General features: G+C 39.1%; 1 protein-coding gene across 2 annotated transcripts; it reads right to left on the bottom strand.

Moving 5' to 3' along the window:
- Positions 1-1927: 1927 nt before the first annotated feature.
- Positions 1928-24148, bottom strand: LOC112556878 (zinc transporter ZIP10-like). Of its 2 annotated transcripts, XM_025226288.1 has the most exons (9): positions 22891-24148; positions 22077-22269; positions 19494-19663; positions 19120-19296; positions 18531-18669; positions 15587-15904; positions 14871-15058; positions 9351-9359; positions 1928-4126 (listed from the first exon to the last, which is right to left on the bottom strand). In XM_025226288.1, exons 1-9 carry the CDS (start codon positions 23683-23685, stop codon positions 3980-3982), a joined length of 2136 nt encoding a protein of 711 aa, XP_025082073.1. In that variant the 5' UTR covers positions 23686-24148; the 3' UTR covers positions 1928-3979. The 2 variants fall into 2 exon arrangements, with proteins under 2 accessions (XP_025082073.1, XP_025082074.1); XM_025226289.1 differs by lacking the exon at positions 9351-9359 and having other exon boundaries at positions 22891-24141.
- Between the last annotated feature and the right edge of the window lie 563 nt (positions 24149-24711).

Here is a 24711-nt window from a genome sequence, read left to right as displayed (position 1 = left end):
CACATTTTCAAACTGTCAATAGTGTCATCATTATTTTCAAAAAATATGCAAAATATCTTCTCAAGACTCGGGGTCTAAAATGTTGAAATAATGCTATAAAACAAGATAATTTCAAACAAAATAATACTAGCATCCACTGTTGCTCTGCATATGGGAAGTTTTTAGCTACTTATTCACAGTTAATACTATAAAAAGCAAACACACATAAGTAGAAGGTAAACAAAAATGTACAGCAGCCAGAAGAGAAAAGTTAATGCAAAAACTGATATAAAATCATATACAAATTAAATGACCCAGCAGCATAAACGTTAGAAGACTTGTTGCATTCTCAAGGAATTATCAACAAGCTGACTTTCAATAAGCCTTGGTTTCAGCATCTTTGCCTAATGAGGATATTTCATGCAGCATCCTAAAAGGTCAAACTTCCTTTATGAACACAGTTCATGATCAAGAATCAAAAAATTTTTTCAAGACTTCCCAGGTAACAGGAATTTCTCACCTCTGACGTTGACTGCAACACTTCCTCTCTAACGGCAGAAATTGAACTAGAATATTTGATCTTGTTGTTTCCCTTGAAATACCTATGAGAAGGCTATAATTACTATCACCTGTTTTTCTCACAATGCTGGTGCAGCCAAAGTAGCAGGAAGAGGAATGGTTTATGTCCTGGTAAGTCTTAAAAGAAAATAAGTTTATTAAAAACTTTACTTTGTCTTCAAGTTGACCAGGTAACATGTTAAGGATGGAGGTCTGAGAAAACTACTGATCAAAGCAGTTGCCCCCCGCTCTTCAGCTACAATCTAAATCCAGAGCTGTTGATGAATGACTGGTTACTGCCGCAGTTCTCAACCAGTGGGGTATGCTTTTCAAAGGAGGTTTGATGATCTGATAAGGGGGGTCGCGAAGGCATTTTTTTTTTAAAGTTTCTCATATCTTATATAGGTATTAGTGAAATTAGCTCGGTAAGGGGGGTGTGGGACATATTTTTTTCTTCTGAGGGACACAACAAGTAAAAGGTTGAGAAACTCGCAGGGTTACTGTACTCATAAATGTCTAGGAGTACCACATTCCAAGTTGAAGTCGCACTAAAGGTAATGGCCATTAAATCTGCCAGAATAATGAGCTACAGAATGGCGCTTTCCACAGATGACGTCACGATCTAGCCGCGCAAGGGCTTCTGGGAATGCAAAGCGGACAAATATATTCCCCACATGTACTACACCAGCGTTTGCAGCGAATGCGTTGCTGTGCAGTTAATTGTTCAAAAAAACAAAACGTGAACGTTTAAAAATGCGGTTTTGATTTTTTATTTTTCTCTTTGTTTACTATGAAGCAGAACAGTACTTGTAACCTATAATATTAATTACTATACAGATTTATTTACAATACTTTTCTGTCATATGCCCCTGAATGAATTGATAGGTTGACCATCAGTTTAACACCAAAAATTCTTTTCCGTCTGTTTTTGGTAAAAATACTCCCATGTTTCTATCTTTGACCAATCTATGTGGTACATTAGCATTTCACTTGCTTTTAAATACATAAGCTACTCTGAAAATTTAACAAACAGCATCCAAGAAAAACCATTTGGGAGGCAACACAACTGAGGCTTAGGGGGATAGTTCTACTGAGAAGCATGAATTTTTTCAGTCTTTCATTAAAGCGTTCTACATGAATTCTTGCCTTGGCTACCCTCCTTGTATCCATCTCCTGTTCTGCAGACAGGCTAGCTCGTTTACCTAGAAATGCAGGGATTTTTATAGTAGCTGGTCTCGACAAAAGCAAATCCTACACTTTAAACCCTTTGTCCACAAGCAAAACATCTTGTTCAATGTGTTGTAGAATGCCACATTTCTCAAATATATCAACAAAACATGCAGCACCTTTATGGGTGACTGCAATCAGTCCTTTCATTGTGGTATGGTGCTTGTAAGAGGAATACACATTGCCTTGCTGCCCATAATCCTGGGTGTCCTACAAAAGAATTGTGTGCAGTCTACAGAGTATCTGACATTTGTAAACTGTCTAAACACTCTTGGCAAAGATGTTTTATCCATATCCTTTGTTGGGAATATAGGGACATTCATAGACTTGAAGTGTAGGAACATAAACTGATAAAAATTTGCTCTCAAACGATTCAGATGTGTCAAACATGTAGGCAATCATTTTCAGTGAAAGTCCTTTTCGCAGCCTCAGAAGTGTAATGAACAGTTCCTCTGGGGTAAACGCCTAGATGGACCAGTTTTCTTCTCATTTGTCCCGTTGATAATGTGCAGGTTGGTCGCCACGTAGCTTCCTTTTACGTCCCTGTCGCTTTTGTTTCCTCGTCTGTAAGCGTCGCTAATACTGGTTCGTCGCTCTCAGATGTTGGGCCTTTTCTACCACGAAAATGCAGAAAGCAGATATATGTGTTCCTGGTTATTTTCTCCACATTTTGGAAATCAGATCGCCCACATAAAAACTGCCGGCGCTTTGCTTTCTCAGTCTTGAACTTGCCCTGTTGTCTTTCCCAATGCATGGGTCATGTTGTCACTGGTCTTACCAGGCTTTGGAAATGGAATAAAAAACGTCCCCTCCTGTAATCGCTCTGGATATCTGGAGTCCGATTTACATAAACCCCAACAGCAGTGCTTGGTTCCTCCTGTTTTCAGCATTGTTTCAGAGATTAATATAAAAAAATGTCGCTCTCTGTCAGTCGCTGTAGCGTAAACAGAAATAACAACGCGCAGTGTTTGCCCACAAAGCAATCCCATTATGCTCTGCTGCATGACATCACAATCTATTTTTAGTAACCCGAGAAAGCGCTATTGTTCAGCATAGTGGCTAGGTTGACCATGAGGGAACCACTTATTTATACTAGTGATATGCAATGTGAGAGACCTTAATATAATCAGTATAATGAGCTACAGAACTATGCAGCATGGTGGTTAGGTTGACATATGATGAAACCATTCCATGTATACTAGCCATATGTGAGAGATCCTAATATAACCAGAGAAATGTTTATGGACAAATTTCCACTTGCACTAGTTCAGATTCATCCTTTCAAGATGAAACAATTTTTTACTGGGGCCAAGAAATTTGTTGTTGTTGTTGTTATTGCCTAGCTTAGATTATAACTATAAAAAAATGAAATTCTCTACTTCTGATATTGTTAGTTAAGTGTACCTACTCACACATCTACAGATCCGTGGACATTAGCTGCATGAAAGAACACACTAATACTAAAAAAAAAAAAACTCTGAACATAAAACTTCTTTCACCAAGAGATTCAAAAAAATTCTCGTTACAAGAATCATCTTTTTTTTTAAAAAAAAATCAATGAGGGAAGTCTACTATAAGCTGGGCTTAAATTATTGATGTTGATTGGGTCCCACTGACAAGTTTCCTGGACTGATAACAGATGACCTATCTTCACTCTATAATCTTGTCAAAATGTAGACACAACATCACAAATTAGAGTCTGTGTTTTTCTTCATGAAAGAGTACCCAGTATGGAAATAGGGAGGCCTTTGTGAACTGACCCAGACCTGTTTATAGATGAACTATTCTTTTGCAGTCTAAATTGTTAAGCAGATATTTAAAGTATCAGTGTCCATCATTTAAGCCCAACATTTTTTTTTTAGGGTGGGGGAGGGGGAGTTGCCTTGCCCTGTATGTCTGATAAGCTTATCAATGCAAGCAGCTACAGTTACAACCTTCTGTAGAAGATGTGTTCTCAAATAGACACTAATTGTATTTTCAGTATCTATGAAAGCCAGAACAATGTTTTTAAATTATATTTATGTTGGCCAAATGCTTAACTGAAAGGTTTACAACTGGAAGCCAGCTCTTAAATTTCGGTCCAAAAGTCATAATCAGCATCCCGCAGACAACCCAGTAGATATCACATACACTGCCTACACAGCTTTTGTAGCCCACCTACCAGATGCTATCGTGGCCATTGTCCAGTAAAACTGCCAGTGGTGCCCAAAGAAAATCAATCCAGTAAAAGCTGTAGACGTTGCTCATAAACAGCTATCAGAAGCATGATTCCTGCTCCAACAAAAATGCCGCACACCTGTAAGAACAAATGTAGGAACTGGGGCTCTCCCTTCTTTGTGTCCACTGCAGTCATCTCTGGCAGCTGTAGACAGCATAAGATAATTTGAGGTAATATTAACACTTGAGTAAGATTCTAATTCAAACATTGGTAACATTTGAGTTACATTATAACACAAACATGAGGGCTAGGCAGACTAGCTTCTTGGCTGATATTTAATTCATTTGGTAACATACAGGCTGATAACAATTTAGTAACAATCTTAACCACCAAACAAGGCAACAGGAATGAGGAATGACACAAAAGGGAATGGTTGCTTTTAGTTTTACGCTGTGCCAGCAACTAAGGCTATATCACAATGAGACAAAAATTCATCAAGCAAAACTGAGTTGTATTAACAAGCACATAACTTTTGTGGAGGATAAATCCGAATATGCATATATTTAGGTCAATTATATATATCAATTGAGTTGTTTGTGATTCTGTTAGTTTGCATTGATGCATGCCACTTGTTAAGGCTGGCCTGAGGGACACTCATTTCCTGTTCGGAAAGATCGAAAAGAACCGATCTGACATGAACCTGAAAGAGTTGATGGGAAGGAAAGTTTTTAATAAAGAATGCAATATGACCCCAGAAGCCAACAGAATACCTTTCTTAAAGGTAGCATTGTAAGCCTTTGCCAAATCAAAAAATACCCCTAATACACACTCTTTGTATACAAATGCATCAGGCATGAAAGTTTCAAAGTGCACCACGTCATAATGTCATCTGAAGTCACACTATAGGTTGCAGAGGAGACCCTTAGACTCAAGCTGCCATGGGAGATGAGCATCCACCATGCATTCCAAAATTATGCACAGACAACTAGCAAAAGCCATAGTGTTCTGAGAATTTTGATCAGAGGGATCCCTTCCAGGTTTTCGTATGAGCACAACAATCTCTCTCCATGAGGGAGGGAAAAAGACATCTAAATTAAGGGTGTCTAGGAAGAGATGGCAGACAGATCCATGGAGAATGAGTTAGCAGCTGGTCAGAAATATTGTCTGGTTCAGGTGCAAAGTCCTTGTACTTCTGATGAGCCTGCTGCAGTTTAGTAAGAGTGACAAATTATGTTGTTCAGAGTTATATGAAGACAAATTACAGGGAGGGGATTCACTAGTACTCATCAGGTGCTGAAAATCAGAATAGTGGAGAGAGGAAGAATTGTGAGCAATGGTGGATGCCAGTGAGTACAGCCTCCAACCTGCAGGGGACCTATTCAGGCAGCCTGAAACCTTCCCCCAACTTCCCCATAGCCACCAACTGTACAGGCAGCTGTGCTTGGGACAGAGGAGCTATCCCCATTAGACAATGATACCAGCTGCACTTAGAGAGAATAAAGAGTATGACCTTAACCCACAGATATCTGACTTTGACAGAGCTGGGCATTTTGCGAAGGTAGAAAGTAAGGAAGAGAGTACTATTTGGTATAGTTCTTCCATCATTCTCCAGAGTGACCCTCTGTGATGCCAGCTCTGCATGAATGTCTGCATGAATGCAGCAGGCTCATCAGAAGTACAAGGACTTTGCACCTGAACCAGACAATATTTCTGACCAGCTGCTAACTCTTTCTTCATGGATCTGTCTGCCATCTCTTCCTAGACATGAATGTATTATATGTGTAACCGAGTGGTAAGGGGGGCTGTATAGAGACAACAGCAGTCCAACACTCGAACCAAAAAGGCAGGAACAGTCAGCAGGTGTGCGACCCTTTATTTCTTCTACGATGGTCACGGCTGCGTCATTCGCCCGAGGCGCTAGAGGTTGGGGCTGTCTCTTCTTCGTCGTGTAGCTGTGCGCGCTGTCTCCTCCGCCGACTCTGTTCTGTCCTTTCGTCTCAGCTCTGCCCTTATATACCTCTGGGAAGGGGTAAACTTTGCGATGCTCCGATACGGCCGGGGCAATACGCCGTCTTTCCCTAGCCAATCACCGTCATTTGCCACCTCCCCTAGCCAATCACCGCTATTTGCCATCTCTCGCCATGCTCTAGCAAATCCCGCCAAAACTAGCAACAACGCTGGCCTACCGGCCCTCTACATGTGTTTCTGAGCTAAAAGAAAAATTTGTGTCTTGGGCTTCCTCGACAGACAATAAAATTTGATTTGATTTTGATGTCAGTTTCATGCATCCCATGAAAAAAGGGCAAATAAGGGAAGGTGAGGAAGTGTCCTAAACCAGAACAGGCACTGTCCTTAGGGTGCTTTATGTGCACAAAACCTGAGATGTTTCTAAAACCACAATCTACAGTGACAGGGGGCTTTGAAAAGAGTGGGTGTTCCTGCTCTGCACCCTCAACAATGACAAAACAGGGTAAGGCACACACTCTCAAGCGCCATACTCACTGTCGGAGAACAACTCTCTCTCAAACTTCATCCTCATTGTCAGATGACAACCCACTCTCTTGCACTTCATCCTTCAGTCTGTCAGCAGCTCACTGTCTCTATCATTTTTCCTCAGTTTGAATTTATTTGTAGCTATATATATATATGTATGGTTCGTTCCTTCTACTCCCCACTCACTACAGAGTCCCAAAAAGGAACACAGCTGCGCAGTACCACAAAGGGTATTTATAGCAGGCTGCAAAATGGCTACAAAAAGAATATACTCAGGCCAGATTAACCCAGTCAACAGCCTTTTGATATGATGGGTTGCAACCCATCAGGGACCTCACTGTTAGCTAATTTTGATGCTTAAGAGTGAAAGTTGTGATCCCATACTTGGACATGTGTTGCCCTGCACGGCAACCACAAGAGGCCAAAAGAAAGCCAGAGAGAAGACATACCAACAGAAAAGAAGGTGTGGTGGAAAAAAGAAGAAAGAAAATGGAAAGAGTTTTTTAAAAAACATAGATGAAAAGAATGGCAAGGGAGAAAAAAGAAACGTTAAAGTGAAACAGGTGGGCCAGTTCAGTCACCTAGCCAGAGAGAGGCTGGGTATTCACCCTCAGCATAAGAAGCCATGGCCACAAGGGCATGTTTATGGCTATAAATGACCCCTAGAAATTTGACTTCCTATACCACCATAACTACTATGGCCTTGACAGAGTGGTCTACTGACTTTACCGAGAAGAATAAAGAATAATACTAAGATGCTACAAAGCATGTCACGTTGCAGATTCATTTTTGTTCTTTTGACAAACTGAATTAAAAAGAAATTTTTATATTACTTTAGATTAAAATGCAATCAAAGCATTATATTTTTAACATAAAATTAATATTTTGCATCATTTGTTGCACTGTTTTTATACTATGACTACTATAAAGTCACTGAATCATTAAAACAATTAGATGATACTTTGCCTTTCATAAGCAAAAATTTTCCTAAAGTCATCCAATAAATACTGCTATTAAATAAAATTTTCACTTAATATTCTCTTTGAACAAAGCTCTCCAAAGCTGTAAGATAATGCAGCCCATAAAATAATTTCAGACTAAAAACAAAAACTAGTCTTTATAGCTTAGCTGTTCTTTGCACATATTTCCCTGCAACTTTTCAACGGATGACTGTTGATTAATATTGTAGCACTTGTATACCTCAGTCCCCCCTCTCTATCTACAGTAATAAAATTAATATAGCACTTATATAAAAATATATGTTCAGAGCAATTAACAAATAGAACAAAAAACAGACATAATCCTACACACACACTACACAAGCACTAAAGCCAAAGATGGTAAGGTGAAATTATTGATTTCGCAGTCTTAAGTTTGGATTTCAAATAAGTGACAAATGTTGGATGAAGGCGTAAGGGAAGAGCTTGTTCCAAGTTGATGGGGCTTGGTAGGAAAAATCTATGTCCCTATGGCTTTATCTTAATAGGACTCAGAGAAGCCGAAGAAGTCTTGTGAGTGTAAAAATGTGAGCTCAAACAGGTTGTGAAGGCCAGTGGCAGAAACAGTGGAACAGGTCAGTGTACAATAGTATTGGCTGTAACAGTCAGCTAGTGAAGTATGTCAAAAGGATACTTGGGAATGCCTGCCAAATAAGAATTACAACTCTCTTTGACTGAGAGCATGTAAGAGGAGACTTATAGTTTGGCTTTAAGTTCACGGTATGCTTCTCCGTAGACAAGAGAAATATGTTGATAAGTCAGTTTTATCAAGAACAATACCTAAACTATCAATAAAAGCTAAGAAAGGACTAGAGGAATCTCTGAAGGAAAGAGAATGAGGACAAGAGGGTAGAATAGTCAGCAGCAGTTCAGTCTTGCTGTCATTTAGCTGCATCTGGGTCATCCAAGACTTTTCATCTGCTATGCATTTCTGTATCAGACATCAACTTCAGCAAGTGGAGCCAGCTGATAATGTTATGTATCATCAGCAACCTTCACATGTGATACCATATGGTGAGTGATAATGTTAGAGGAGAAGTATGCTGCACACAAAGACTTGGTCTCAAGACAGATTCTTGCAGGACCCCACACACCATTTACAAAGTGTGGGTCAGGGTTAGTGGTAGATGCTGTTGACATACTCGCGGCTCCAATCCATTAGAAAGGACCAAAATCAGGTTAGGGTAACATCATGAATGTGAACAGAATGTTGACATCTCTTTAAAAGTATAGAAAGGTCAACAGTATCCAATGAATGCCAGAAAATGATTTTGCAGAATCTTGGACAGAAAAGATAAGCCTGATAGTGGTCTTTAACTGCTCAGTTCTCTGATTTAGAGATAGTTTCTTTATAAATCAACAAGCAATAGCTGACTTGAACTCATGGAATGTAGACAGACGGGAGAGAAGGATTTATGAGTGATATGTGGCAACAGGACATGAAGACAACAAGCAAAGAAGAACCATTGCCTGTTCTCACAGCTTGAGTAAAGCACTCTAAACTTGTAGCATTACTGTTTTGGCTGTTGCTGTAACAAGGACTACATCATAGAGCAGCCTATGATAGAAAAGCCATCACCAAAACTGTTAAGCTGCCAACCCACTGCAGCATTTGATGTTAAAAAATATTTTTGTCATTTTCAAAGATGGTTAAAAAATGCACATGAAATTAATGCAATCTTGTAGGAGAAATAATCAATATAAATCTGCAGGATGTTATTTGATAGAATGGTGTGTTACAGGTAAATTTTATTAAGTAAGGCATCTGCTGAAACCTTGGGAAAAATAGTTTGTTAAAGATTATAATCAACAGATTTCATTTCCATTTGCTACTCAAGAGATCTCTTCTGTTAAAGAGTATTCAGATATCTTTTCATTTACAACATACAAAATGAGGTTAGTACTCTCTTAGAAGCAAAGGATGAAATATAATTTACCTGAGGTATCTATAGACAAAATGAGTTTTTTTTATATTAGTAACTAGCCTTTATTTTAATCATGAAAAACATTTTCTTTCCTCTAAACTTGTCTCTTATTTAAATACACTGAAGACCTTTACCTTTATGACACCCATATTTTATGTTATATATTGGACCTTTGGTTTCCATAATTAAATTTTGATCACACTGTTAAACTGATAAAGCAATCTGCCTTGGAGCTATCAACCCTTTCAGGCTCTACTTTTTTCTTTTTTTTTTTTTTGTACAGTGCTTTGAGCCTGACTTTGATGATGCAGAAAAGCGCTATACAAATCCTCATTATTATTATTAAACCATGAGAAGAAACAAGCACACATCATATTAGCTACTCACTGTTGCATGCTTGTTACTTTGTTAATTTTGTTTTGTTAAGATGTGTGCCACTGATCAATCATCCTTTGTCCCCACATGTACACTGAATCCTTGGTAAGTGATGTTAGCAAAACTTGCAAGATTTGGTATTTGACACATTTTGATGAGAAAAACATCATCATAGTGTTCATTATTTGCTTGGCATGTGAGCTGTGTGCTAGAACTTGTTGATGTCATGATCACAGGAAAAGTGAGTCCGAAACAAAGGATTGTGTTTAATGGCAGTCTCAGTTTATCTCTTGCGTGGTGCAGAACCCAGACCAATCTTGTGTTTACATTTTATGGCTTTTTAGACATTTTTCAGCTATTTTTATGCAAGCATATCACAGTGAAATTTAAAGGCAATAGGCAAAACATCACTCTACACAAGTCTGTTTCTCCAATGATTTGTTCCTGTAACGAAACAATATTGTGTGACAGTCTCACGGATATTTATTAATGTATATCTTACAACAGCACTAATTTTCACACTTATAAGTTTCCCTCTGCCATCTGTTACTTTGGAATCAGTCCCTGAAGCTGTAGCACACATCTTTTATGCTACTTTTCTCCATATATAGCAAAGAAGTTCAAGCTTACAACAAATGTTTTGCTCGTCATGGTGATGCTTGTGTGCTCTGTTTTATACCCGCAATGTAATATTGGGATCTAGCTGATTAAACTCAGATCATTTACCTGAAAATCCTAATCTTGTTGACTGCATACTGATGAGCTTGTCAGAATAAAGTTCTCTTTGTATCGCTTACAACACAACCACAATTTTCGTATTTCGAGGTTTTAGGCATTTAACCTCTGAAAAGCAAATACTAACTTTTCTCCTGTGTTTTTCAATTTACTGTTGCAGAAATTTATAACAATGCAGTGATCTTTTTAATCCTGTCTCTATCGCAGTAAAAAGCAACTGACTAACTGACCCCTGCATCTTGAGCAGTTATAGATGATGGAGCCATAGTCTAGCTTGGAGCGGACCAGGGCGCAATACAGACAGGACCGTGCGGTCCGCCCCCCAGCATGAAAGACATGCCCTGACATGGCATACTACTCTAAGAATGTCCTAGGTTATCTGACAAGAAAGGCATAGAGATTTGATATGAGAGAGAACAGACAGTTTACGGTCAAAGATGACCCCAAGGAATTTTACTTCCTGGACCACTTTCAGTACCATGCCATTAACAGAAATAGATAGCTTTGGAAACAAATTTTTGATGAAGAGTGGCATACGACCCCTGAGGCCCATTGGAGTGAAGGTCCAACAGAATATATTTCTTCCAGGTAGTGTCGTATGCCTTCTCCAAATCAAAAAACACCCCTAAAACATGCTTCTTGCCGACAAACGCATCCCTGATAAAAGTTTTAAAACGGACCAAATGGTCCAGGGTGCTGCAGCATTTTCTGAAGCCACACTGCAGGTTGGAGAGGAGACCTTGAGATTCGAGATGCCAGGTGAGCCAGGCATTCACCATGGGTTCAAGAGTTTTGCACAGACAACTAGTAAGAGCGATAGGATGGTAAGAGTTGGGATCAGAGGGATCCTTGCCAGGTTTTGGAATGGGCACCATGACTGCCTCTCTCCAGGAGGGAGGGAAACAGTTGGACACCCAAATAAAGTTAAAGATGTCTAAAAGGAGGAGAAAGACCTGTGGAAGATAGGTCAGCAGTTGATAAGAAATGTTGTCAGGGCCCTGTGCAGAGTCCTTACACTTCTGAAGGACCTGCTGTAGTTCAGACAGAGAGAAGAGTAGATTGTATTTTTTGACGTTGTCTGAAAAAAGTCACAGCCAGAAGATTCTTGAACATATTTCAGTGCTTGAAATCTGGAGAGTAGTGAGAAGAAGAAGAGTTGTGAGCAATGGTGGATGCCAATGAATTAGTAGCATCTCGTTACCTCTGTGAGAACAGAGTCTTCAACCTTGGGAAGTGGTGCAGGAGGACAATGAGGACACAAACCTCTGCCATGCAAGTTTTCTTGCCTCTTTAAAAATATAACAAGCCTGAGATCTACTATGTTTAAAACTCATCACATTTTCAGGAGTGGGTTGGCGGAAGGCAAGACACTGAGTCTTCTTCCATGTGCGCTGGGCCACTCTACACTCCTCAATAAACCAGGGGACAAGTGGACGGCTATTATGATCCCTTCATGCAGGAATCGTTTCCGAACTGATTTCATTTAAAATTGAGGTAAAAAGCTTAAAAGGATGCAACATGGTATCATTGCCAAGGTCTTTTACCTTGAAATTAAAACTAAAACTATGGTGGAGGCAGGTGGAGCAGAGGGTCTGAAAGGCAGGCCCATCTGCCTTAGTCAGATCCCACCCGCCATTACAAAGATCGTCCTGCTCCAGACAAATTAAAAATTGTAAAATTACAGGAAAGTGTCGTCATGTACAGCCCAGTTAAATTCTAATAACAGTGCTGGTCTGACCACTGAGAAATCAACTGCTGACACTGTGCTACTGTATGGATGACAAAATGTTAGAGCGGTCCCTCAAAAGGCAGAGATCACTTTTCATAAAAAATGATCCCAACAACTCTCCCCTAGTGTCAGTCAAGGCTCCGCCCAAAAGGGGTGGTGACCAATAAAGTCCCCCAAAAAGGACAAATGAATGTGCAGTGCTTTACTTCCTGCCATTAGCTTAGGCTGCACTGTGCTCAATCCTATGATCTCAAAAGGGACTTTGGTTGGAAAAAAACATGGCCTGCATCAGTGCACACATCTCATCACATATATAAAAGTATCCACAAATGTGGGATGGTGAGCAGGCCCTTTGAATTTATACACCCACACCAGGGACTCCACGAAATGAATGATGGTGAACAGGTCGTATGGAGTCAATAAAAGGTTGTGTAAATTTAGAATCAGAGATGACAGAAAACTAGAAAAAAAAAAAAAAAAACAAACACGAAGAATGTTGATGCCACCAAGTATTAGCAAAGAAAAGAATTTTATGTCCTAAATGTAGTCCAAAAGGCAGATTACCATATTAAGGACAACATTCTCCCTTGCATAATGCAGATATACTTTTAGGCTGGGAAACTACAAGTATATTTCTATTCACAAGAAGACATTGAATGCTGGAATTTTATAAGTGAACAAAAAAATTAAAGGATTTATGCACACATGCAGCATAATACATGCATATACCAGGTATTTTTAATATGTATATTAATGTATACTTTAAAACAGCTATAGTTTTCCACAACACATAAGCTACATTATTTTAATAAATTCATGTATGTGTAAATTGTATAATCTTTGATGAAGGTTGGTAAGAACCCCTGAAAATAAGTTTAAAATAGCAAGGCACCTAATACAACCTACCATTTAGAACTTACGGAAAAATTGTGCCTAAACTAAAAATTGAGGGTTTTTTAAAATCCAAAGTTAAAAAGCTAGCAGCTGATATGTTGTGCTTTAACTCTCATCTATGTACAGTTTTGTATACAGTAAAGCCTCCTATTAAAACCTGGACTGGACCCCCCCCCCTCCAACCCTTTGTAGATATGACCCCCTAAATTAACACACATTATTTCACTATATAAATGTCATCTCTATTAAAACTGCCTCTCTGAAATGACTCACAGATTGTGCTCGATTACAACTTTCTGGCAAAGGTTGCATGTTGCAAAAATTTAAGCATATTTTAAAATACATTGCTTCTGGAAGACCCTTTGCGTTATATCACAGCTTTCTTCAGAAATAATGTGAAATAAAACTACATCATTCCAACAACAAAATGCAAATTGACCCAGGCCCAAAGATAAATCTTGGTAGAGAGTGACGTTCCTTGACTCGAGGGAAACTTCTGTTTTTTTCGTATCATGCGCAAATGCATGACGAGTTTTGGAATTTCCAACTGACCTGTGACTTTTGTCGCACTGTTTCCTCTGTATTTGACTGCTATTCAATGCCTGTGCCATGTCGTTTCTTCCCATAGACATCATCCACTAATGGTCTTTGCATCCTTTTCTTTGCTTTGCCATCTTGTTTGAAGTTTTAGACTTTGTGGGATTACTTGTGCCTACGTCACTGAAACTTGAATTTTTCAGCATTGTGGACAAAGCGGTTTTCCATTTTCTGATCTGCAGGCCTATGCCTTATGGCTGCAAGTTTAGTAGAATAAATCTTGGATCTCTATGCCTCAACAATGTCGCTGATGAGTGTTATATCATGGATTCATGGTTTGTCATCCTGCTCCATGTGTATTTTTAGGCTACTGTTGCGTTCGCTTCTTAAGTGCCTGGAACCTGAACTGTGTTGCCCTAAAACTTGAAATGCAGTATTCAGATGAATCTTTCTTCACCTTCCCTTGCATGTCAGAGTCTTGAAATGTTGCTCTGCATAACACAATGGTTTTACTCGTTTAAATTCTTTACAAAATACTGAGCTCATCTACAGTGAGATTGTTCTGTGGACTCTACTAATCTACATGGATAATGTCGACCGACTGCATGTGTAAAAGTGCATTAGCTTGCTGCCAGCAGGGAAGTGTGCTACAGAAGTGCTATTATTCTTATTAAATCGATCCCCAACGACCCGAGTATAGCTATTAACATCAAATATTACCAACAGAACCATGTGTTGTTTAAACAAGTTCAACCATCATTTTATTAAATAAAAATGGCTGCTTGGAGAAACACACTCAGACAGCAAATTTCACAAAGGCACATAAATTTTTTAAAAAGCCTTTGTTGCCATTTATTCTTTAGTTTGGGGGTTCTTATTAAATGCATATGCAGATGTTCAATTAGTATCAAAGTGGTCTCACTGCTTGGATAGTAATTTGGCCTGGGCTGATTAAACTTTTGTTGTTGGGATGACGTAGTTCATGTTTTGTTCTTGTTCTTAGGCGCTAAAAGCATGCTCCTTAGGAGTGTGAGCATGCGCTTTACAAATTTCGCATTTATTAGCATTATTATTACTTCAAAACAGTTTTAAGAATTGCTGGGGTAAGAAGCCACTTGCCTATCACATCAGCCACAGATGTGCCAAAAAAAAGTGTACTAGGATGCTGAAGGTAGTATATCTAGGTATTGAAGACTATATCTACAGTTAAAAACAACCTGTTTATAAACATATACCATCATGTTCACGTAGATAATGCTTACCATATCTACCATGGAAATGTACAAAAACATGCCTCCCACACCAGCAAAGATCCAGATGGAAGCACTGTGTATATTGCCAATTGCCACTCCAATGACCATACCAATGATGCAGAGAAGTGAAGAGACACAGTTGTAAACGATAGCTTGTCTGATGGACATTCCAGCTCGCAGTAGTACAGCAAAGTCTCCTGTGTGTGTATATTTATAAATACATGCCTTCAATATAACTGATGGACCCACAATCATCATCAGTACTGGCCATTTTTTAAAAAAAAGTAGGTCAACTGGGCAGCACAATAAAAATAAAGGAAGTTATGATCTTTCAATTTAACTTTAATATATAACTAAAGAAAGACAATTTTTGTGTTAGATGAAGACAACTATTCTGAAATCCATTACTGTGGCAGAAAATTGCAAAATGACTAATAATTCCAATGCCTGCATTATGACCAAATTTTGTCTATCCAATTCTCAATTAAAATAGAAAGATATATATAGTTCATGGTTTTCACATCTGCATACCCAGTGACACACATCATTCAAGAGTGATCTGTGTTTGAAGTCAGCACATCACCACAAAGGCAGAACAGCCTTCAGAAACAAAGAAAGCTGAACATAAAATATTATAACTGCACGCAACATTTCAAGAGGATACACCTAAGCTGAACAGAGAATGCTTTTGTAAGAAAAAAAAATCAGACAGACACTGAACTGACCTATCTCATGTGGTAGTTCATGACAAAAGACTGCAATGGATGTACTGACACCACCAGTCACACTGCTTGCAAATGCTGCTCCAATAGCTAGTCCATCACTCAGGTTATGAATTCCGTCTCCCAAGATAACCATCCAGGCCACTGCTGCCACAGAGCCAGGAACACTGTGGGCATGGCCATGGCCACTATGGGAGTGACCAAAGCTGGCATGTGAGGAATCTATGACATCATCCTCAAAATTTCCCTCAGGCTGACTGAGACTCTCATCACACTGGTGTAGCAAGACATCATGTGTAGCATCAGCATAGCCTTTCAGGGCTGTGGACAGAATGATCAAGCTATGAAATGTTAGTCTTTTCAGTACCATATAAAATAGTTGTAGATACCAAGAATAAACCTTTCAGGTGTACTCAGAGTTTTCAAGCTTTCTTATGAAAAATAAATCTCCCTTCACAGCTAACAAAAATGCATCAACATATAACACATGCAGACAGTATATCACTAAGAAAGACAACTAGTGGGCATTTGATCTAGGAGTGGTGTTTCAAGGATGCTGCCTTCGGCCTGGACTCCATGCTTTTCTTTAGGCAATGTCACTGTGTCTGTCCATCTGGAGATTGGATGCACACACCCATCCCACCCTGGCAATGCCATCTGTTGCTGTGTATGATTCCAAGCTTTAGTCAGTTACTGCTCTGACATCTTTGTCCATGAATGGTCTATGCATTTGATGGTGTCATTCTGGAATTTTCCAGAGAATAAGCAGGAGACTGCTGTAGCAATGTTAAGATTTTTATCATCTTATTGTACGGCTGTGGTAGATGATCAGTAGGAGTTAAGTCCGTTGACATGTCCTAGTAAACTTGCTGAGGTTGACCTGGACTAGTTGTTTGAATGACTGGTGGATGTAACAAACAAAACTTGCCACAGAGGCCTTTAGTGAGCAGTGGCAAACAAGTCTGGCATGGTCTGTCTCTCCATCTTGGTGATGGCCTCCCTCAGGTTTGCATCCCTTTATTGTTGCCAGAAGAGAATCTCGGGGGGGTGGGGGGGCGGGGGTCAACAGAGAGGATGGTCATTGTACATAGTGGTTGGTTTCATGTAGGCATTGTCTCAAATACCCGGATTCTTTTTTTCTGTGTCAAAAACACAAAGTACACTTGTGTGCCTGTAAAGCAGGATTTTCACTTTATGAGATGTGTACAGCTTTGTCCAAGGAGAGTCAGGCAAGAAATGAAAGGGAACTACCTGTTGGAGATCTACTCTGGTTAGCCCTGTAGGAGGAACAGAAATTGGAGAGAGAAAAGGATTTCGCTCTTTTGCACAAATGGCATTTAAGACAGCATGCACAGTTTGCACAAATGGCATATTGGACAGCAAGTGGAGGATTAAAATGGGAAGCCATTTACAATCTTCCATACAGAAAAGACTGCACTGCTAAAGGTAGCAAGAGTGTTTCAGTGAAACATGTGAACCTGATAATTAAAATGCAAGTCTGTGTTACAAGACATACAACTGCCAGCATGAGATGTCACCAGTAGCAATGTAACAATAGTCTGTCAACAACCTCATTCAAAGGTGTGATGCAGTTGATTCCCCTCCAACTATGAGACCCAAGGAAATGAACAGACCTAAAAAAGCATGGGGTCACTCAGGTTCATCAAATCCAGGTACCAGCAAACTGGATAAAATAACCTGGCATACATATCTAATGGAAATGCCTATGACACTAAGCAGACAGCCATCCTCCATCTCAGAAACAAGTCAATGAAGGTTGGTTTCACACATGTACAACTCACAACTGTTTAACACAAATGTGTTTCAGGCATCCAAAACCCAGAACACGTTCAGCATTCACTGTTATTACTGTTTTTGAAATGCAGTTTGCAGATGAATAAAAAATACCCCCCCCCAAAAAAAAAACCAACAAATCTAAATAATTCCGGAAAATATGCTGAATTTTTCAAATGCATATTTTCATACTGCTACACTACCCTTCAGCCTCTAACAAGGGAAAATCTAAAGGTCCAAAGGTGAAAATGCAGGTCCAAAACATAAAATGTCCTTCAAACAGCAAATTCTAATTTAGTAGATAAGAATATATGCCACAATATCTGGTTATTATACAAGCGAAAATATTGCATCCAAGTGAAAATAAAAAGAAGTTTTATTATTCTGTTACATTAAAAGTTAATGATTCGCTATTGTTGACATACAAATACATCAATTTATTTGAATGAATACAGTTTTGGGTGCAAGCTCCTAAATTACTTAAAACATGTGCATACAACAAAATTGTTTAAAAATGAATGTCCTCTTTTAGCTTTATTTTATGTTAAAATAAAGTTCCTTACCTTACAGAATCAGAAAAAGCGCTACTTATGGTTGTTGCTGTTATCCTTTCCTACTGTGCCGCAAAAGAGCACACCCATATACATTGTTCTATTATTCTGCAACTTCTCGTAGCCATGGCCAAAGAAAATGTTTTTAAATATTTCACCTGTCAGCTACAGTGTATTGAATTCTATCTGCCTTATCAGAATGATGATGAGAAAAAGCTGTGCCACTGCATTGGTGACTGTCAAATCATCAGGAGAAACTATCTGGTAACCAGGTGTCAATTTTCAGCTTGTCAAGAATAACAAACACGCATATTCAATGTTTCAAAAAATTAACACAATCAAGCTCCAAAATTTTGTCTACATTTTACTTTCATTTAATGATTTTCTTCCAATAATGACTTTTCCAGGGACAGCATCTCATTTTTCAGACTATGCCCACTTTTCATGTTTTTCCTGACCACTATGTACTGTTTTCCATTAAGATTTTAAAATGCACAAAAGGAATAATGTTGTGTAAATTAGGTGGCCATAAATGGGATGGCCATTTTTTTTTAATTATACAAGAATATTTTTTTTTATGAAAAGTCTTCCTCTTTGCTTACATTTGTTTGGATGTACTACCATGACCATTTGATCACAGTTAAGATGGTCATCTGCATCATGGGAAGATAACTTTGCTCCAACAGCACTGCTCTTCTCAATATCACAAAGCTGCTCACATCGCTTCTTTTTTAAACGGCCCTGCAAAATAGCATGTGCCCTGCAAATTTGTTATCTACAAATCAACAGGAGACACTGCATTTTCAAATAACTATACCTGAAAAAGTGATGTCACAATTAACTTATCATAAACAAAAAACCCAAAGCAAAAATAATCCTTATTAATTAATTAAGCTAACTTCGAGCAAATGCACCAATCTGTAAAGTTACCAAAGTCAGCCCGGAACAAGAAACACAAGGCATAGGTGAAGTTTATTAAAGCTGACTAATGCACAAGTTAACAACTGAAGTCACCCTAAGCAAGGGATTACACTTATTTACATTCAGATGACAGAGGACAAAAGCCAAAATCTCAATTCTAATTGCAAATTTTGTAGAGCATCGATTTAAGATACAGTTATTATGGTATACAAAGACTGCTACTGGCTATCTTCACCTGGCTGATAATATAAACAAAGCATTATTCTTTACCATAGTCTTTCTCCTCCTTTTCTTTTCTGTGACAATTGTGAGGATTCTCTCCACTAGAAAAAAGAAAAAAATACATAGAAGGGCTGTCAGCCCTTTCCACACTGACTGCAGATGCTGACTTTCATCCTCAACAGACATTTGGTGTGTGTGCTCATGATCAGGATGGGCAGCAAGAGCCTGTTACAGAGGATATGACATTTCATGTACGACAAATCATACATAAAATATTTGATAAACAGGTATTTAGGATCACTCAAACACAACACGGAAGCCTGTTACAGAGGATACAACATTTCAAATCATACATGCAAAATATCTGAATGCACATGTATTTAGGATATCTCACACACACACACACAAAAGAGATCACTTACATGGGGCAAGAGATGTAGCAGGGCATCCCCTGATAATGCCCCCACAGCCAGGGCCACAAGCAGCTGCAGCAAGTGATTATAAAAAACCTTCTGCATGATGGGAATAACAGCCACTCCCAACAAGCCCACCAGTGAAATGATGAGTACTGCTAGAGTGCTGTAGCCCCATACTGCAAAATAAACATGGAGACAATCTGAAGCAATAGCAATGGTCTGAAATATTCTTGTTACTAATACCACAATACAAGAACTAGTACAAAGGACTTCAATGCAAAACTGGAGCAACAGCAATGTTGCAGAATTTTCTGAACATACCACAATACAAGAACTAGTACACTGGACATCTATGCAATCAACTGGAGATATGATACATTTAAACACGTACTACACATCCTGTCTAACCTTTGGTTCTAGCATACTTCACCTATAAGCACCCTTATTTCTGGTCTGGAAGGCATACCTATAATAGGCTGAGTGGACAGTGGATAGCTGAGTGGGCAGAGCACTAGTGTCCCAACTGACAGGCATCTCTAACGACCTGAAAAAGGTCATGGGATGACCTTTACCTTACTGTAATAACAAGCGATAATTCTGGAGAAGTCTTTAGCTTTTGTGCATCCACGATTACAGTCCAATCCAAAAATGGAATGCTTTACAGAGCTGGAGTGCTCAGCTATCATTACCCAACAGTTATAACAGACATTAAGCAGCACATATCAACAATCTGTAAAATCTACAGCATCTACAGACAAGGTCCTTGGTGCTTAAGTAATATTTCACAAGAAACCATAAGATTCAACACCTCACACACAATACTGCGAAGAAAAAAGTATGTCACATTTGCAAGAATGGCTCTTGTTGCTTTTAGTTTGTGTTCAGAAATAACACCTGCAAAGGCCTATAACTAATTAAACACTATGACAGCAAGATCCTATGGTATAGGGTGTGTGAAAACTGAATTTACACAATCATTTGGTGAGCGTATGACTGAAGATATCTCAAGCTACAGAACATCCTACATTACAAAGCTATATGTAGATGCACATTTTTAAACAGTTTTATCTAAAGCAACTTTAAGGAATAAGGCACTCTAAAGACAATGTTTATTTAGGTGCATTAAGTTCTTGTATGGCAGAGCTAAAGCACAATACAGATTTTCTAACTCTGTAGACTGTTGAAGCTTACAATCTGTTCTAAATATTTTGTTCACAGTTCTAATGCCAAACTGACGAAAACATGAACAGAGAATTACTATTTATTTATAGCACTTCTTATACACAAATCTGTAAAATATGCCCCCGACATAGCAATTAGCACAATCTGATACTTTTTTTTGGGGGTGGGGGAAGTGCTCATTGTTATATTCTTAAGTGCAAGAATTTGCTGCTCTCATCATTTCAGCAGCAAGAGTCAAAGATAAGTAACAAAGAAAAAAAGAAGTTAGTGTCAGTTCCTATTCTGTTTCCATGTTTGGTAAAAAGATTTTCTTACCTCTTGCACATTCAGCATGTGGATTAGCAAATGCTGTATGTTCCAAGAAAAACAAGCAGATCATCATTTCTACTTCCCTCAATTCTTTTACTGATACAGTAGAACCTCAATTATCCGGTCTTCAATTAACCATACATTCAGTTACCCGGGATCGCCTAAAAAATAAACCTGCTAAACATCACAAGACTGCCAAGTGAAGTTAAGTGTGGGATTGCCGAAAAATAGCGATGACACGATTGAAGACAAAGCTTCAGTAAAGAAAATTTTTCTTGTAAAAGCACCAAATTGTGCTGAAACATTGCTAGACTTGCTTAAGCAGGAAGCGGATTCAAATTTTAGTAACATCCTAGCACTCTGCAAACCCTGCATGTCAATAAAAGTGAAGCCCTGCAACACAAAGCAGCATCTTCTGTCCCATTTTTGCAAAACAAAAAACTTCATAAACATCACAAGAAAAGTAAAACTCTCACTGTAAAGGACCTATTCCAGCATTTGCAAATTTTTAGATTTTTGATTATCTGACAGGCACCAGTCATTAAACCGGATAATTGAGGTTTCATTGCACTTTGAAAAGAAATCTGTCTTACGTGGTCATCAAATGCCTTTTGCTGGCATAGTCTCCGTGCATTTCACTTTCAAAGTATAGCAAACCTACCAGAGGCAGTCACTAACTTTAGTATTTTTTTAGAAGCTTTGCAGAATGTAAATTATTTTCTGTTAAATAAGGCCTTCATTATGCCCTCAAACTATATCTTTCCCATGCAATCTTGTGCCTATGGCTTTCAGTTGGAGAGGCTGTAATCTTGAGGACCTTGGCTTCATTGGAAAAAAAAAAGTGGTAGACATAAAGTTGAAAATGGAACCAAAAGTGTTAACAACCCCATTTGTTATCACATTTAGATATAGTACCATTTTGAACTATCAAATTTGGTCCTAAAAAAATCCATTTGAGAAAAATTCCTTAATAAACAAAAATAAATCAGTATTTTAAAAGAAATATATAATATGCTGCAAGATCAGAAAATTTGTTCAATCCATAGGCAATCCATAAAATGCATTAGACAATAATCAGACATTTCTAGAAAGTCTCACCTTTGCCAGGTATATTCTGGAAGGCGTGCGGGACTCCAGTGGAATGTGTGTGATCATGAATATCTTCTTGCTGAAATGTTTTTTGGTCTATGATATAGATGAGAGCTGGACACACGTTGAGGAAGTCAGAGTAACTCATGGTGCCATTTGAGGGAATGTGGAAGATGTCAAACAGCTCCTGGGGGTCTACACACTATAATCCATGATTGAGGTTAGCACAACGAATGAGACTGATCAGATAATGACTGAATCAACATATCAATGATTAAGACTGATGCCTAAATGATTTAAATTGATGCCTAAATGATTGCAGTGGTATATTACAGGAAAAACCTTCACTTTGACTACCAAATAGAATTAAAAACACTGAATATTTATTCAAATTTGTCAGCAACCATGCCATCCTGATACCAAGTCTCTAAATATTTAGCATATGCATCTTCATTTGTGCTTCTATAAACTGTGGCAACCTAAATACCAAATAAGTATCATAATCTTATAGCTATTAGTAACCACAAGGGCAGTGCTTTAAAATGTGAGTTGCATGTTGGTCCAGAGAAAAGCCCCTTGAATTTTGTAAATAGGAAATATTGTTTAAATATTGCTCCATATTCTCTTATAGACACTGAGGTAGGCTAATACAGCAGTTGTTAACGGATGGAGTAAACAGACTTAAACCTACACCGAAAAAATGCAAAGATGTAAACACAGCCAAGTAAAAAGGCAGATGTAAAGACTGTGAAAGGCAGAAGACACGGTTATAAATCATAGTGAGACCGTGAAGAGCACAGTCATTAATGCACCCTAAACCAACCTTTGCCAAGTTCAAGTAACCCCAAGGTGCGGCTGATGACAGCTGCTGTCCTTTGCTGGTGGTGGACGGAAGAGATCTCCGCTCGACAGCCTTGAATATATTCGCTGTTCTTTTCCTTCGGCTGGCATGTGTGGTGACATCACTCAAAGCACCCGAGACATGATCACCTAAGAAGTGGTCACCGTTATGGTGTAGATGGTTGAAACAGTGCAGGCCACGAGTATGGTCGTTTGCAGGCTGCTCCTGTGAACTGGTGGTCATTATGAAAGGGTTTGGATTGTGATCGTGGTCGCCGTCATCATCAGCCTGCGCATGTGTCCGTTCCTGGTCCTGTCGACTATCATGTTTAACACGATTCTGCGCTCGGAATGCAGAGTAGGTTATATTTTTACAGACAAATTTAAACGCACTCGATATTTCGTCTGCTTGACCAGTCTCGTCATTGATGTGTAGCAAGCCCAGATTGCACAGCAGCTGAGTGAACCCGTCCAAGGACAGCTGTAGTTTGGAACTGCTATATTTTTCAAAAAGCACCGAAATGAAGTAAATACTTTGTGAGCTCGTGGCATTATTATCTAATGTGGAACTGATATTTCCATCTGGAAGCAAGTGGCTTCCCGCGATGATACTGTTTGTCCCCGCTGCTGTCTCCTCCACATCTGCTCCCTGTACACCACTACTAGTTGCTGTGCGAAGCACCGTAAGGATTAAACACACAAACAGTGAAGTATAAATGTCTGTTCTGCCAACTTTCCGACGAGTTGCAGACTTTAAGGAATCGCACGTAGTCATCATCTTAATTGCTGTCTTAGACTTGACAGTTTCTTTCGCTTCGGTCCTCTCCACTGGCCTTTAAGACGTTTGTTTGCAACACTGAAAACTCTCTGGCTCTGCCACAATGTATTAACATATTATGAAAACTAGTTGTGAGTTTTCTCAAACTTGTTTCTTGTACTGTTGAGGGAGCGTGAGAGGTGTAAACAGTGTTGTTTATCGCTGAGCCACTCGTGTCAACACGCAGACCAAACTTGAGGGCCGTGTGCAGCTGACAAAACGTGAAGCAAGATGGCGGCCAGAGCGACAGGCGGGCAGCTCGCCTCCCTTGAATGCAACGTGAAGCGTGTGCCTCGTGATCTTAATGTCAATAGTTAGCCAATCACAAAGCGTTTAAATATAGACCATACTGTGTTTCGTGTTGTCCGTTACAGCTTGGAAAACATATGACGTAGTGTAAAAACAACGCTGTCAGAGGGCAGTCTGGATCTGCAGTCACCGGTCACTTCGCCCGAACATTATATCGGCCTAAACCCTCGCAGCCTGAGTCAAATCGTCCCACTTATGTCTATGTCGTCCCAAGGCCATATATCGTCCCAACACCGAAAGCTGAATCGTCCCCAGGTCCCCCCCCCACACACACACACACAAAACCGAATCGATCACCAATTGACACAAGTACATGTATATATATATAGCCATTAACGTCAAATATTAGCAACTGAGCTATGCATCATTTGAACACTATAACATTCGCATATTTTTAACAGCCACTTTTGGGGAGGTTAATTGTTTGTTTTGTTTGATTTTTGCCATTGTTTGGTTTGTTTTTGCTTTCAGTGTTGGGACGGTGTTGTCGTACTTTGGACGATAATATTAATAATAGGATGTATATAGCGCTTTTTCTCAACGCGGAGGCAAGCTCAATGTGCTCTACAAGAGAATGGCCGGGGCAATACGCACTTGATGCCGTATGACAAACGGGTAATAATCAAACATACACTCACAAGCACATTGAGCATTTCGCCCATTTCCAGAAACACGAAG

The sequence above is a fragment of the Pomacea canaliculata genome, linkage group LG2 (assembly GCF_003073045.1).
Source record: "Pomacea canaliculata isolate SZHN2017 linkage group LG2, ASM307304v1, whole genome shotgun sequence".
Classification (NCBI taxonomy): Eukaryota; Metazoa; Mollusca; class Gastropoda; order Architaenioglossa; family Ampullariidae; genus Pomacea; species Pomacea canaliculata.
This window is presented reverse-complemented; position numbering and strand designations above follow the sequence as displayed.

Coding starts and splice junctions, on each gene's coding strand:
- LOC112556878 (XM_025226288.1), bottom strand. CDS start 23,685: ATGATGACTACGTGCGATTCCTTAAAGTCTGCAACTCGTCGGAAAGTT. Junction 18,670..19,119: donor AAAGGAGGAGAAAGACTATG/GTAAAGAATAAT, acceptor GCTATTTTGCAG/GGCCGTTTAAAAAAGAAGCG. Junction 15,905..18,530: donor GGTAGTACATCCAAACAAAT/GTAAGCAAAGAG, acceptor TTCTGTCCACAG/CCCTGAAAGGCTATGCTGAT.